Raw genomic sequence first — 15,801 nt, 5'->3', positions numbered from 1 at the left:
GCCATGAAACGGAAACACATCAACGTTCCCTCACATCACGTTCAATACCTCCAATAGATTCCGACCAATTGGCCAATTTACTAGGATTTTGGTCTCACAAACCATGTAACCACAGCTTCTATGACCTATAACAGTACTAGGACATTATAACCCACCTGCAGTATAGCGTCGCTCGGCGGCGGCGCGGCGGGCGAGCGCGACAAGGCGGCGGCGGCGTGCCGCTGCCCGCGCGGGTCGGGGACCAAGCGTCTTCTGCGCCGAGCGTCATCTTCCCATGAGTCTAGTTTCCAGAACTGAGTTGTGCTTCTGAAAAAGGAGATTAGGCAAATAAGGCACTAACGACGACCAACTCATTACCCAGTCTCACATGAGTTATTGATGATATGTTAATACTGACTAATCTCAGACCTCCATCTACCATTTAGGTTTGCATCTATCGCAGTGGTAGGGTTTTGGTACTGACTACCCCCAGCCCATCCAATGTTTTGATCGGCATATATTTTTTTAATACTTAAGCTTGAAATATACCCGGCTGGCACACTGCCGGCGATGGGCGATTGTCACAGTTTGTCGAGTAACGTGCGGCTGTCGGTGGGTAGTCGCGGCGGCGCGCGGCGGCGATTAGACGTTCGCGGGTTCACTCCCCGTCGGCGCGTTCGCTGCTCATGCGAGCACAGAGCGACTGACAATAGTGCATCTATCGCAGTAGTATGGTTATAAGGTACATACCCAGCCGCGGCGCTGCCGGCGCCGGGCGAATGTCGCAGCTTGTCGAGTAGGCGCGCGGCGGCGGCGTGGTCGCGGCGGCGCGCGGCGGCGATGAGGCGTTCGCAGGTTCGCTCCTCGTCGGCGCGCTCGCTGCTCGTGCGGGCGCATAGTGACTGGAAATACAAATATTTTTTCTTAGGTAGGTGTTATTAATAATAGCAATGTACAATTTAACTAACAACATGAACGTATGCAATTTAATTTTAGAAAAAAAATTACCTATTTCACAAAACAATTTCCCTACCTTTATGGTTTTCATCAGTATTTTACTCCAATCACTTTCTTAGAGAAAATGCACAAGTTACTATAAAACTCACTGTAAAAAGATTTCTCTTGATTTCTCCAGGATCTCATCTCAAGAGCAACCAACTGATCAAGTATCCTTTACAAACAAAAATTGAATTTTCATAAACTTAGCAAGAGAAATATCTGTTTGTTTTTCGATATCATAAAGTTTTTTTTAATAATACAATGATGGTGGCAAACAGGAATACGGCCCGCCCGATGGTAAGCGGTAACCGTAGCCCATGGATGCCTGTGACGTCAGCAACAGTGATTTTACAATTCGTCGCACCTGTCACGTTGGTGAAACAGGGGCCTGCCTTAAGGTAGAATATGTAAGTAAGTTGTATTATGTCACCCGATCATTCTTTAAAATATAATTCTACATTTTAATCTTAATCCTAACTGTATGTTATAACAAGTAAAAATATTCCTAATGATCGTTATAAACAACGTTTTTATGATTATAGAACATTCTGTAATTTAATTATTATAACAAATAATATTATGGATTTTGTTTCTATTCATTATGTTTATTATAAGTTTTAAAAGTAGTTAAAAGTAATTATGCAAAATATTTGTATTAAAATTGAACGGCACCCAAAACAAATAATCCCGATAAATTGAGAACCTCCTCCTTCGAAATCTTGCATTCCGTTATATAACTCAAACTCACCTCAAAATCCGCATGCTTCAAGACATCATCAGCCCTCATCCTGTTCAATATAAACTCCGCCTCATTCGCGACCCTCACGATGTGATCCCTCATGGCGTGAGACAGTAATCTCCCTTCATTAATTAATTCTATGAAGGCTAAGCCAGCGTGCTTCTGGAGGGAGTTCTGCCATTCTTGAGAGCATAGGAGCATGACCAATTCGACGACTGATGTGCTGGATTTGAAGGTTTGGAGACCTGAAATTGGGTGAAAGAAATTTCATATTAATTTAACAATAAATTAAACAGAAAAGCAAAAGTAGCGGAATATTATTTCGCAAAAATGTACATACATTATTTAAAAATGTTAGAACAGTTTTCTTATAAAAGTCACCATAATTAAAAAGTACTTTTCTAAGTTACCACTGTTACCAGGATAGCAGAAGTACCAAAGAGCTACCATCCTTACAACTTTACCAACCAGGCAACCAGTATTCCAACCAGAATCTTCGATAAATAAAAGTCCAGTACGATCCGAGTAGAAGTCAGAAAGAGCTCACTGCGGTATTTAGTTTAATTTGATCACTGATCAGAATAGCAGAAGCACAAAAGAGCCATCATGCTTACCACTTATACCTTTACCCTCCATAAGCTTACCCGTGGCTTCTAACCAGCGTCTTCGTATGCAGTAGGGCACAGAAGCAGACCAAGTTAGCAGAAGCACTAAAGAGCTACCATGCTTACAACTTATACCTTTACCCTCCATAAGCAGCTCTTGGCCATGACTTCCAACCAAGGTCTTCGATAGGAAAGGCGCGAAGTCCAACATGATTTCCCGAAGTAGGGGGCAGACGGGTCCCAATGCGGTTTCCAACTTGTGTGTTAGAGACGCTTCTCGCGATACGCCGTCTGCTGACATTGTGGCGTTCATGGCGTTTAGGCCGGCTAATGTCTCGTTGTCCTGGAAATTTATGGAATAATTCAAAAATTTCTGAAGGAATTTCAGGGACTTTACTTGAATGAATAGGATATTACTGAAGCAGTGAGAAATCTATATCTCTGGTAAAAGTGTGGAGACAGCTGATAAAAGTAAATACAATTAAGTTTTATTGACATTTGTTATTGACATTTAGATTTTATTCTAGAAACATTCTAGACTAGTATTTTTTATACAATTTTTTTTTATGTTTGACGATCTTTTTGTGAAATTCTTAGTATTAAATTTGATCTGTAAAATAATCCAATATTACTATGGAATAATATTAACTTCAATAAATTGCTCTGATAATTATATTATTATGTAAAACGTTCATAAGTGCTTGTTACTAGGCCTACATGAATAAAGTATTTTTGACTTTGACTTTGACTTTACGCTCTATACTATCCTCCTGAGACCCAGAAGCAGTTTTTTGTTTTTGATTTGCGTACTCTTTGTTATTTAACAAAAGTTCAAAATAACTTGTGGAATATATACCAAAAATTATACTGGGGGTCTCAGGAGGCTATATCAGTATTTGGAAAAAAAAAATAGTGATTGGACTGATTGGTAATAAAGAACGTACCGGATGTAGATGCCTCTGCGCAACCTGTAAACTCCTGTTCTGATGCCGCTGCAGATGATGATGCTCGTTGTTGCGCGCGTGAAGGGATTTCTCAATGTCTGTATTTAATAAATACATTTTAAAATCATGAACATAGGAACGCAATAAATGTTGAGAAGATAAATCTTGGGGCCCTGGGCAAAATATCTGTTTTATCTTAGCGTTTATCGTTCATCTTAGTGTTTATCTTGGCGATGTCCTCAGCTTCTCAACTCAAGTTTCGATGCGCAGTAAAGTCCTCTTAAATTTGCATAGCACAAGAAAACCTCCTGACCAAGTAACGACTAAAGCAGTCTACACATTGGTTGTTGATGCGTGACTTGCAGAAATGATCACCTTTGTAAGAGCTTTATTCGGGATCTTAAATATCGTCACACAATTCATTGATTTCAAAACACTCAACAAAAAAAGAGTTACACGCACCACCATTGATACATATTTGGCGATCAATATTCCGTGTTTTGATTTCAGATAATGGTACAGCGTAATAAATACCAGGCCTGCAAAGATTTTGAGAGTAGTATTGCAACATAATGGAGAATTTTAGAATAGCGCAGAAAGAAAGTTACGCTACACAAATATTCGGAGGCAATTCACTAGTGTAGTATTCAGACAATAGCAGAAACCAATAAAAACTACCACAAGGTATCAAGTATACAGAAATAGTTAAAGAGTCTCTCAGATATCTCATAGCCCGATTGGTTGACTTTAGTCACATAATAGAATTATTTCGCAATTATAACCGCGTCCTGTTTGGAGCTTTTTAGACAATGGCGGAGAGTAATAAAAGGTATCACAAAGAACCAGGTATACAGAAATAAGTAAGAGTCAGGTTTACTCAGAAAGCCTGATTGGTTGATTTTTGTACAACAGCAAAAACAGACACAATACGCATATTTAGCGATTATAACCGCGAGCTCTTTGGAACTATTCTCCAGATAATGACAGAGGTAATAAAGGTATCACAAGGAACCAACTTATAGAGAAATAATGTATTAGCCTGATTGGTTGATTTTTGTACAAAAGTAAAAAATAGGACACAACAGAAATATTTCGCGATTAACGCGTGCTCTTTGAAACTATTCAGACCATGACAGAGAGCAATAAAAGGTACCATAAACTACCAGGTATGCAGAACCATGTAGGAGCACAATACCTTCATGTATATTGCCCTCGTGGTCTCTCGTCCTGCCGGTAATGGTGGCGGGACCTCTCTCCCCATCTTCGTTGAGGTTCACGTCTGTCCACGATTCGTCGTTGCTAACCTGAGAAATAAAGAAAAATTACGTTATATACCTACTCAAACATACCGTAGAAGAAGGCGCGGCGTCAATTTTTCGAGCACCTAAAATTATTAATTTGCCGCCTTTTTCTACAAACAAAGTTGGATAAATGTTTTACAACCGAAAAATAGACAAATGTAAACCGAAAAATAGACAAAAGGTGTCACAAATTATCGCTTGACTATAGATAAAAAAATATAAATTGATAAGAATTCCACTTTAACGAAAGAAAAGTTTCTGCAGTCATATAGATTCAAAAGCCACGGGACCATAAGAAGAAACACGAGTGACAGACTAATATAAAAGAAAGGAAAATAAGAATCTACCGGAAAATAACACTTTATTGACCCAGAAATAAGAGTAAACGACCAGAACGTAAGTATAATAGTACTAGAGGACTAGACCATTTAAAATTATTGTACAATAGTAGCGCAATGGTTACAGTAATTGAGGCTTGATGAAAAAGCGGAATTTCTGTAAGAGATTTAACTATCAGATAGTTATCTGATGGATAGTTATCTGATGGTGGACTAGGACGACAGAAGTAAGTAAGAAATGAAATAAGCATTAATACTTCAAAACAAGACCCCGCCCCCTCACTTTGCCATAAAAAATGGTTCACTCGAGAATAAAAGAAACCAAAGGATGAAAAAGTTTGCTATGCATACCTACAATAGAATAGATAGGCATGACAGGAATAAGGAATATTAAAGATAAAGCTATTCCTTCCTTAAATATTCATGTCAATATGTCCTTGATATAAACTGAAACTTCGGGGAAAAGGAGAAAAGAATATGGTCATTACCTCAACTAGAAGCAAATGTCATTGAAGTCATTGTCAAAGATACATTGAAAAAACCGTACATCGAAAGACTGTTCTCTACTATTTTCACACGTTGTATATACCTACTTGGATAATACAGAGTAGGAAGAAAAATATGAAAGTACGAATAACAAACCAAATCTGGAACAAAAGGGCCGGCCCATCTTGGTATAAAAACATAATGGTATAAAAAAAGATCACTGATATGCACAACTGTGGGTCCAAATCTTGGGGGTGGTTACCTTTCGAGTACAATAGAAATTACAATGCTTTCAAATTGAATGGTTCTGAAGGAGGGATAAAAAATGGTCGCCTATATGGCCTTGAAATGGGAGCATGTGACCAGGGTCCAAGAATTGTAGAAGAGGCTGCATTATAATGGAGTACGAGTAATGGTGGACCAAAAACATTGCGGAACGACTAGATTTTGTCCGTGGTAGAATATTCCAACCAGTAAGTAAGTAAATATTCTTTATTGCACCACAAAGAAAAATAAAATAACAGATTTACAGTGTAAATAATGGTAGCAACAGGCGGTCTTATCGCTGTAAGCGATCTCTTCCAGACAACCTTGGGGTAGCACCAACCAGTAAGTAGGACCGATTGGAAAAAATGACTAAGAGAGTTATCGTCTAACTACTCTATCTAAAGCGATCATAGTCATAGTCATATATATATTTAAAAAAAAACAATACAAGTATTGTGTTTGAAATACATGGCTTAAAACTAAAATTATTAGACACTTAATAAAATGTAAAGATAAAAATGTAGGTATCATAAATGTTAAACATTATCATAAATTTCATCCACTGTGTAAAAGCAACTTCTCAATAAAAATCTTTTCAAATCCCTATGAAACAGCGAGTGATCCGTAATGATTTTTAGTTCAGTAGGCAATCTATTATAAAGGGTTATGGCTTGATGAGCAACGGAATGCGCAGCAACCTCGAGTCTAGGACAGAAAATAACTTTCATATTTTTGGTGCGCGTAAGTAAGCGTTCATATTGCTCTTCACAAGACTCGTTCTTAAGAAGCTTTGTGAGCAGTAGCAAGACATACAAACTAGGCACCGTGAGAATTCCTAATTCTTTGAAAAAATTTCTACACGAAACCCAAGGAGGTATGCGAAACATAGTACGAACTGCTCTCTTTTGTATTATAAGAGCCCTGTTAATATTATACTGGTAGCTGTTTCCCCAGAGTTTAATGCTATATCTTAGCTTAGATTCTATCAAAGCGTAATAGACTGACTTGAGCTGATCAATTCCCATGACCTCCCTGAGACACCGTAAGGCATAGCATGATGATGCAATAGAGCTCTCGACAACCTCCAGCTCATGTTTCCAATTTAGGTGGGAGTCTATGCGCACACCGAGACATTTTATCTGGTCTACTACATCTATGACAGCTCCATTTATTGATACGTCAAGTTTGTCTGTCTTCTTCGAGTTATATTTAAATAATATTAATTTAGTCTTATTAGTGTTTACACGTAAATTATTTTTTTTAAACCAGTCACTAAAGGTTAAAATTGCATCATTCATAATTCTATTTAGCTCATCAATACTATCAGCACAAACAGTTGCAGTTGTATCATCTGCATAAACCGTCAACTTACAATTTTTAACTTTAATATTAATATAATTTATGAGGTCGTTAGTAAATACGAGAAATAGTAATGGACCGAGAATGGAACCCTGTGGGACACCTCGTTTAACATCAACAACCTTAGACGTAATAGATTTTTCGTGATAGTTTTGAACGTTCCGTATTTCTACAAATTGTTTTCTATTTTCAAGATAATTTAACAGGAGCCGGTATGCATTGCCTCTGATTCCATAGAAATCAAGCTTTTTCATAAGAATCGCATGATCTACTAAGTCAAAAGCGGAACTTAGGTCAATAAAAAGACTCGCCACTTTTCTTCCTTTGTTAAGCTCTTTCACAATATCATTTACAAGACAGTCAATAGCGTCAGTGGTACCTATGTTTTTTTGGAATCCAAATTGCCGAGGGTTGATGATATCATACACAATAAAATGGTCTAAAAGGCGTAATTTGATCAGTTTCTCAAAAGTTTTTGAGAGGACTGGAAGTAGCGATATCGGCCGATAATTTTTAAGGTCAGTTTGTGATCCTTTTTTATAAATGGGATCTCTCTGGAAGACTCACGGTCGTTGCTTGTAGTGTCCGTTGCATTGGTGGAAAGATCCGGCAGCCTCGACAAAGTCCACACTCTGTTGTTAGGACCTCACCAAATTGAAGTGGGATCCTAAGTGGGTTAGTACCCTAGTACTCATTGGATGATTATTATCGTCCAAGGCGATCTCGCTGGAAGACTCAGGGTCGTAGTTTGTAGTCTCCGCTGCATTCAGGTGGAAAGATCCAGCAATCTCGATAGAATCCACACTCTGTTGATAGGACCTCATTAAATAGAAGTGGGATCCTATGCGGGCTAGTACTCACCGGATGTTTGTTATCGTCCAAAGCGATCTCGCTGGAAGACTCAGGATCATTGTTGGTGGTCTCCGTCGAGTTGAGGTGGAAAGACCCGGCGTCCTCGATTGAGTCCACGCTCTGTCGACAGGGGACATCATCATATGAAGGTTATATAAACTAAAACTTGTTCAAACTACTCGTTTCTTTCACTTTTTGTGAGCGTTCAGGTAATCAAAAAAATAATTGTTTCGACATCAATTTATTAACATTCGAATCAAGATACATATTTATATCGAATTAAATGTAAACACCATCTAATGATCTTTAAAAAGACCTTAGGTATGCCAATTGGTTTAGGGTATCCTGTCCCAAGTCCCAACCTCGAAACATTTTTATCCGACTTTTGATAAGCCAAATTCTCTTTAGACCCAAATGACCTAATGCTTTTTTTTGTTTATATATTGTTCAATATTTTTGAATAAGGCATCCTGTAGATGCCACTAGCATACTTTCGATGTTGGAAATTCCCCCTAGGACCCTTCTGAAAATTCCACGGTTTTTTGATATAACTTGTTCGTCAAATGAAACATCGGACAAATACTTAGTTTGTATGGGTAGCCTGGATTACGAATAAATACTTACTCAGGATACTTCATAACAATTATCATTTTCTGGTATAAGTATATTATATTAATGTTAACACACATTATAATTGAGGGTAAGGTTCTTGAAATACATGGGTGAGAAGTGCGATAGATTTCTAGAGGTGAAAAATCAAGACCATGCAGACAGGTGAAAAAGCAAGCAAAGCACACATGCAAACAAGTCATAAAGATTCTAATATATTTCAGGTAGGAAATATTTGCTTACATTTATCCACATAATATTAAAAATGTCTAAATCTTTCAGTAGCTTATTTTTTATCTAAAGTTCTCGAGCATTGACAATAAGTTTATGTATGGTTAAATTTTCTACTTGACGCTATATAAAACACTAAAAACTCTCATGTGACTAGCTTGTGTATAGTTTGAATTGAATACATATATGTAGTGCTGGTGCGGTGTGCGGTATGTAAAGGTATTAGTATATTTGTCTCAATATATTACAAAGGTATATCTTAACCTCCTAAGGCCCAGCCATACAAATTAAAAATTCTGAAATTGCCACTGAAATTTGAATCTTTATTGCAGGGAATAGAGTTGATTTTGGTTCTGTTTGAAAATTGAACGAAATAATCAAACTGCGACTCTGTTTCAATTGAATATGATTTAAATTTCATCGAACTGAATAAGTACTATAGGTAGGACCTTGGGCCTTAGGAGGTTAAACATATATGGATAATATATTATTGTGAGCTTTAGCGATAACCTTGTTCTGTGTTGAAACGAAGTGATGTGACAATTTTATACATCATGTGACAAGCTTGTGTTTTGTTAATTGTGTTTTTGTATTTACCTACTGGATATTGCAAGCCTGGCTTAATTTATGAAAGAGTTATTTATATACAATTATTTTGTTAAATTAACTCTTTATACATATTTTTGCAATATTTATTGACCAAAATGGTTATAAAACTACCGGGCTTGCATGACCAACCAGGAGGTTTGCGCTAAAGTTCCATAATAATGTGTACAAACCAAATTGACCACTGACACCGTTATCCCGGACAAAGTTTTGGACCTTGCAGTTGGAGGCTTACAACAGGACAATAACATTCATTTAGTATAAAGGAATTATCAACCTAAACACCAAGAAGTTAGAGACCATTTCAGATTGAGAGTAAAATAAGTCAGTAGCTAAAGTAGGATCTTGAATACAATAGTAGGTAGGTATGTTAAATGTTAATATAAAGGCAATAGGATATAACCTGCCGAGTATGACATAAACGCGCGAGAGTAAACGAAGTCGTTTAGTTATACGAGGCAGGTAATTTATATTCCAGTGAGAATTTAAATAACTCTGGAATGGCGTTGTTCCGCGATGAAATATTACGTGAAATTAAATATATCAAACTTGGTTAATCTGTTTTACTATTTAAAGTACCTGATCCTACTCTAGTAAGCTAAAGAACTGTAACCATAGAAGTCCAGGGGACCGTCAAAGGAGACTCAAATTCTAATAGGGAACAACCATCGCCGATTCCTCTAAGTCCAACTAACCTTAATCTTAGGTTGCTTCACCCGAAGGCTGGACTTAAATAGGGGTTCTTCTTTCTCAGAACTTGGGGACTGCGAGGCCCCAGGCGTCGCAGGGGCCTGCAAGCTCGAAGCCGAAGTCTCTGAGGCCGGCTTCTCTCCGTGTGGTTTCACTTCGTCCGTGCTTGTCTCAATTTTCGCAACTCCATCGGACTCTTCTGTCTCCTTTTTATTTTATTGCAACAGCAAAACAAAACGAATGTAAGAAGCGTTTTCATGAGCGACATCAAACACGATTCCAGCAAACAAATTGCCAAAAACAACACGGATGGGTACAAAAATTGTCGTATGGATTCTTAGTAGGACGTTGCATGCATCGAACTACTTAGTAATCCTACGACTAGGCTATCATGACTAACATGCTACATTACTTTATAACTATCCTTGACATACCTATAGAATCCAGGAGTACATGCTATGGGTACACTTACTAGATAGACTCAATTGTACTAACTAGAAAATTGTCGAATTTTAAAAGCATCTATCAACCTACGAGAGAAAATGTGCGATGATATGATAAAATTTAGAAATCTACCTTTCAATATCATCTTTAATTTGAAACCCAAGTCATAAATAGTCAAACGAAAAGTGACCTTACCTTCATAGACGGAGAGTCCAACTCGTTCATGGTAGAGTTGTTCTCGTCGACAACTATCATGGCGTATTCGACGTCATCACCGTTGTGTTCTGCGGAAGAGGTGACCATCAGTACCAGGGCAGCATGAGTGGCAAGGCACAACACTGATAAAGCTTGCTTTAAGAAAGCGGATAGGTCGGAGATACCTAATCGGAGCTATGCCTTATTACTGGGTAAACTATCTTACTAAATATCTGGGATATAAGCCGGTGATACAAGCACAAATGGTCATATGTCATAAAACCTGAACTCCTCTGAGAATTGACGATTTAATAACCATTTGTGTTTCTACCAGCTAAAACTATTCCGATGTTTTGTTGGGAATTCTGTGCACTCTAACTTAAGTGTTACTGTGTGTGCGTGTAGTGTTGTGTTTTGATATTGTGCACAGAATTCCATTCTACATAAGGTTAAGATTATTTAAATAATGGAACTAATAAACTCATGCATTAGGGACTAAATTCATGATTTCTACTTCTACACTACATGATGAGGCAACTCAAGAAAAAGAAACTAAAGTCAAAGCAATGCCATAGCGGTGCTTAACCTAAAGACACTGTTTTATATTGTAATGTATTTTCAGATTTTTCAGTACAATTGTGAACAGTGAATTAAAGTAGGTAAGTAAATACAATAAACAAAATAAAACAATGTTCCCGAACTTCGACCACAATTAACTTTTTTTTTTCGGTACAGGTACGTTACAATTTTTCGTCACAGTGAAACATACAACGAAAAAGTTGGGAAACTATATGGGAATAGTATAAACAAGTGAGGTTGTTTAATTGTCACTTAACCTGTACAACTATTGACTTTATTTTTATTTACTCTTGACTAGATGTCTTAATGTTGTTTTCCAAAGTGCGAGATGTATAGAAAATGTCATAAACGGCCTGATTCAAACTTATAAGATACGGAAAAAATTTGCTAAAGATACGATATGGATCGGAATTATGTCAGTGTCAGGAGTGACGTCTTTGTTTGAAGAAACGTCACTTTTGACACTGACATATGCGATCCATATCGTATCTTTAGCAAATTTTTTCCATATCTTATAGTTTGAATCAGGCCGATGGTCTGTGTCGCTCAGCCAACGGTTTTGGATCTCGATAATTATTCTCCTCGTTATTGAGCTAAACTTGTCAAGCAATCTTCGACTTTAAAAACATACGTGACCAGTTTTTAAGTCTCACCAAGTTTTGTATGTAGGTATATGTGTATTACCGAAATACTCTTTTACATTTCTCAGATATCCTAGATGTTTTGATATTCTGGAATTTTACAACTGATTGAACTTTATTCGGATTGAACGTGAGCGGGAAACGAGCATTTGCGTCTGCAGTGCCGCGCGCGCCTATAGCGCGTTACCTGCGTGCGGGCGGTAGCTACCGATGCGTGCGTGCGCGTGACAGTCGAGCTTGCAGTGCGCGTGCGCGGGGCGGTGGGCGGGGTGCGCACCGGGCAGGAACTGCGGGTACACGTGGTGCGACCACTGCGGGAACAGCGGGCGGGAGCCTGCCGAGCGCCCACGGAAACCCACGAACGCGCACGCGAGTGTACCAGGGGGTTAGGAGTGCGGAGGATGTTTTGATAGTGCGCCAGAGTTTAAGTAAGGATTTTGAGAATGTACGGAAGTATGTGCGAGGGGAGGGGAGATACGTAAGGGGAAAGATGATAAAGTTACATGAGCGTTGATTGTAGTGCGTCAAGTGTTTGAGTTTGAAGAAAATGCGCATGCGCAAGTTTTTGGGATGATGGTGATATTAGGTAAACGCGCACGTGAGTGTACCAGGAGATTAGAAGTACGGAGATTAAAAGGTTTAGTGAATTGTGTGCAGGAGGAAGGAGGATTTTTAAGATGAGATAAATTAGTTTGATAGTCATTAAAAATGAATTTCGTGACGCATTATGACGTCGAAACAGACCAGGGGATGAGAAAAGATGAAGAAGTTATTTGAAGGGCATATAAAAAAGGGTCCCGCCCAACCCAAACAAGAAATGTTTACAAAAGATGTAAATAGAAAAAAAGTAGGCGCGAGCGAAAGAGAAAAAACGGGACGAAAGGTGTGATTTATGGGCATGATACACGGGCAAAGGACCAGGATGTTAGAAATGAAAAGAAGTAAAGTGTAAGGATAAAAAGTGTAAAAGATCGGCCGGACGCGTAAGTACATTCGATTACAATATATAGAATTGCCACAAACAACCAAGCAGATACAGAAATAATTTTAACGAGTGTCGAGTGTCGACGGAGTGTCGTAGACAGTTTTACCAGTGTCCCCCGAGTGACGCGATATCAAGCGGCGTGAAAAAAAGGAGAAACGACACACTTGAGTACACAGTCTGAACTGCCTTGCTTACCGCCGCGGTCAAATGCATCAATGGGAAAAATTATAACCCGCTTTTATATTTTATCGTGGACGTCCACGGCAACGGTACATTTTACCATCCCAATAAAGAGGAAGACTTAAACGTATGAGATAATGTAGACCCTTTTACTTGGACGGTAATGGTATGGAGTACCTCTACCCTCCAAAGGTAATGGCATATAGACGTCATTGTCAACGGTGATGTAAAAACGACATACATTTTAGTATCACTTTATTGTGACGTTGAAATATGTTATTGCCGTGGACGTCCACGTAAAGTATAAAAGCGATTACTAACCGAGCAAAATCTTTGAAACAAATAATATTTTTGATAACAATCTTGAATACATGTATTTTAATACCTTGATTGCTGCTTACATTAAAAAACAATATAACGGGTGTGGCTTGTAATATGAGCAAAAAATGAAACTGTAGGCTGTCCTCCTCATACTGACCAACATTTGTACAGCAACTTTTAAAAATAACTTCTGGGTTGATTTTTAATACACTTTAAAGTTTATTCTAAGACGCAATGTATTGCGAATTTTGTTATGATTAAGGCGTGACAAGCAACGTCAATCACAATGATATGTCGTGGCGATGGCGTCCATTGAAGATAATATTTATTTTGTATGAAAAATAGGGACCCTAAATACTTCATAATTGTTTAAAGTTGTTGAACAAAAGTGTCACCGTTTGAGGAGTACAATCTATGTTTTAATTAATTGCTCGTGTTACAGTCCACACCCGGTATGTACTCGTACCATCAAAATGACTGTCATATTTGGTAGATTCTTTTATTTTACATATACGAGTATAAGTAGGTAGCAATGAAGTTATGGTACACGCTATAAAAATGTATTAGAAAGAAGATTATTAACTATATATTATTGCATTAAATTCATCAATTTTGACAGCGACTGTACAAGGTACCTACTGACTGATATTACTAACAATTCGAATTTACATAATATATGTAAATACCAATATAAATTTTCTTAAACATTAGTGCGATAAAGCAAATAAAACTTAAAAGGCGAAAGAAATGGCGTAAATACTAAACAAATCGGATACTATGGATGAAGGAATAAGAAGTATATGAATTAATATGTGTCTTAGATGTAGTATGTACTCTACTACATAACAGGATGCTTACATACATAGTGCACATTACTCGTCTAACTGTAACGTTTAAAATAAATAGAAATATGTACAGGTCCGGTTATAAGTAGTTGGAATACGGTACTTAAGAATAAGTAGAGAGGGTAGGTTTTAATATGAATCTAGGGGAAAATAAAATACATCTAGATTCATAATACATGCGCAAAGGTATTGTATATTCCTAACACCCAACGCGTCGATGCACTAACAACAATTCTCTTAACTTACTTTTAAAGTAAGAACGCTAAGTATGAATAATTTCGTTCACTGACCCACCATAGCACTTAAAATCTGACTAACTCCAGAAATATAGGTACCTATTTATTAGGTAGGTATATAGAATTTTAAAATTAAATTGATATACGCTGTCGACGAAGGTTCAAACTCGTATCTTATTTAAAATAACACAAAATTTGCTATTCAGTGATTTACATGATGATGAACGCATATTTTTTTAAATACTGTACTGTACTGCTGAAATACACCACTCCAAACATATAACACAATGTTAAGACAGTAAAATTTTTGAGCGGTCACAAAGTTACGCCAAAAACAACAAATAATAAAAAAATATAAATGGAAAACGCGAATTAGTCTCGTTTAAGAGTGGCATGAAAATCAAATGCAGATATTCTGGAAATCAGTCGATATTGATATTCTGTTTTGCAAAATTAAAACAAACCACAACAAAAATCTAACATGACATCTTTAAAACGTGAAGCTTTGGTTATATCGTTGTTATCGTTCGCAGGGTGCGGTCCAAGTACATATTACCTATATTACCTACCTATAGTACGGAGCGAGGCGCACGAATGTTTGCTTCAGATTGCGCGCCTGGCTAACGCAACTCATGCTACGCTCGAATAAAGCCCGCAATCTACAGCAAATACCTACACACTCCCCACAACATCTTCAACACAAAGTCTCTATCATACTGTGATCACCGTCTGCGCCGGCGGCTCTGGTATGTCGAAGTATTGGACACCAAATGAGAGCGTACGCATGTTTGCTTTAGATTGCGCGCTTAATTAGCATTACTCAAGTAGGGCTCGCGCAAAGCGCGCAATCTGCAGCAAACACTATAATACCACCATAACATCTAAACACCAAGTTTCCATCATACCGTGATCATGGCCGTGGTGTGGCCTGCGCGCGCACTCCTGCGCCGTGTGCGCGGGCGGCTCGAGTATGTCGCGGTACTTTGACACCATCAGCACGGAGATGAAGTACACGATGGCGAGCGAGAGGAACTGCGCCTGTTTCGTCTCCTCCTGGAATAAGGTTAAAGTCCAGATTATAAACGAGATAAATAAAATAAAATCAGTGTATAGGTAAGGCTAATATCGTTGTCGAAATATGAGAAAAGAAGAATTTAGAGATGGGAGTAAAATTTTAAAATAAAAAAAGGTTAAATATACGATATACGATACACCGTTTTTTTGTATGCTTGGTTTTTTCCTACAGTACAATAACCTTCAGGCCATGTCAAAACATACATTTTGACATTAGTATCATGTCATTTTATTATCCTTCCCCTGCGTCTCACTCGCGCCAATTAAAAGTTGACGAAATATAAAGTGAGCCTATC

General features: G+C 37.9%; 1 protein-coding gene across 1 annotated transcript in view; it reads right to left on the bottom strand.

Moving 5' to 3' along the window:
* Positions 1–15,801, bottom strand: part of LOC134670633 (neurobeachin) — a 604,515-nt gene that overhangs the window by 236,943 nt on the left and 351,771 nt on the right. The window contains exons 26-36 of the mRNA XM_063528438.1: positions 15,337–15,484; positions 10,645–10,733; positions 10,011–10,211; positions 9,489–9,545; positions 7,879–7,989; positions 4,462–4,570; positions 3,267–3,364; positions 2,458–2,665; positions 1,727–1,962; positions 730–881; positions 156–306 (exon numbers count right to left, since the gene is read on the bottom strand). Coding sequence (XP_063384508.1) covers positions 156–306; positions 730–881; positions 1,727–1,962; positions 2,458–2,665; positions 3,267–3,364; positions 4,462–4,570; positions 7,879–7,989; positions 9,489–9,545; positions 10,011–10,211; positions 10,645–10,733; positions 15,337–15,484 — 1,560 coding nt within the window. The remainder of the gene's footprint in view (positions 1–155; positions 307–729; positions 882–1,726; positions 1,963–2,457; positions 2,666–3,266; positions 3,365–4,461; positions 4,571–7,878; positions 7,990–9,488; positions 9,546–10,010; positions 10,212–10,644; positions 10,734–15,336; positions 15,485–15,801) is intronic.

This window comes from Cydia fagiglandana, chromosome 14, assembly GCF_963556715.1.
Source record: "Cydia fagiglandana chromosome 14, ilCydFagi1.1, whole genome shotgun sequence".
In the NCBI taxonomy this organism is placed as follows: domain Eukaryota; kingdom Metazoa; phylum Arthropoda; class Insecta; order Lepidoptera; family Tortricidae; genus Cydia; species Cydia fagiglandana.
Note: the sequence above shows the minus strand (reverse complement) of the source record. Positions and strands in the feature narration are given on the sequence as shown.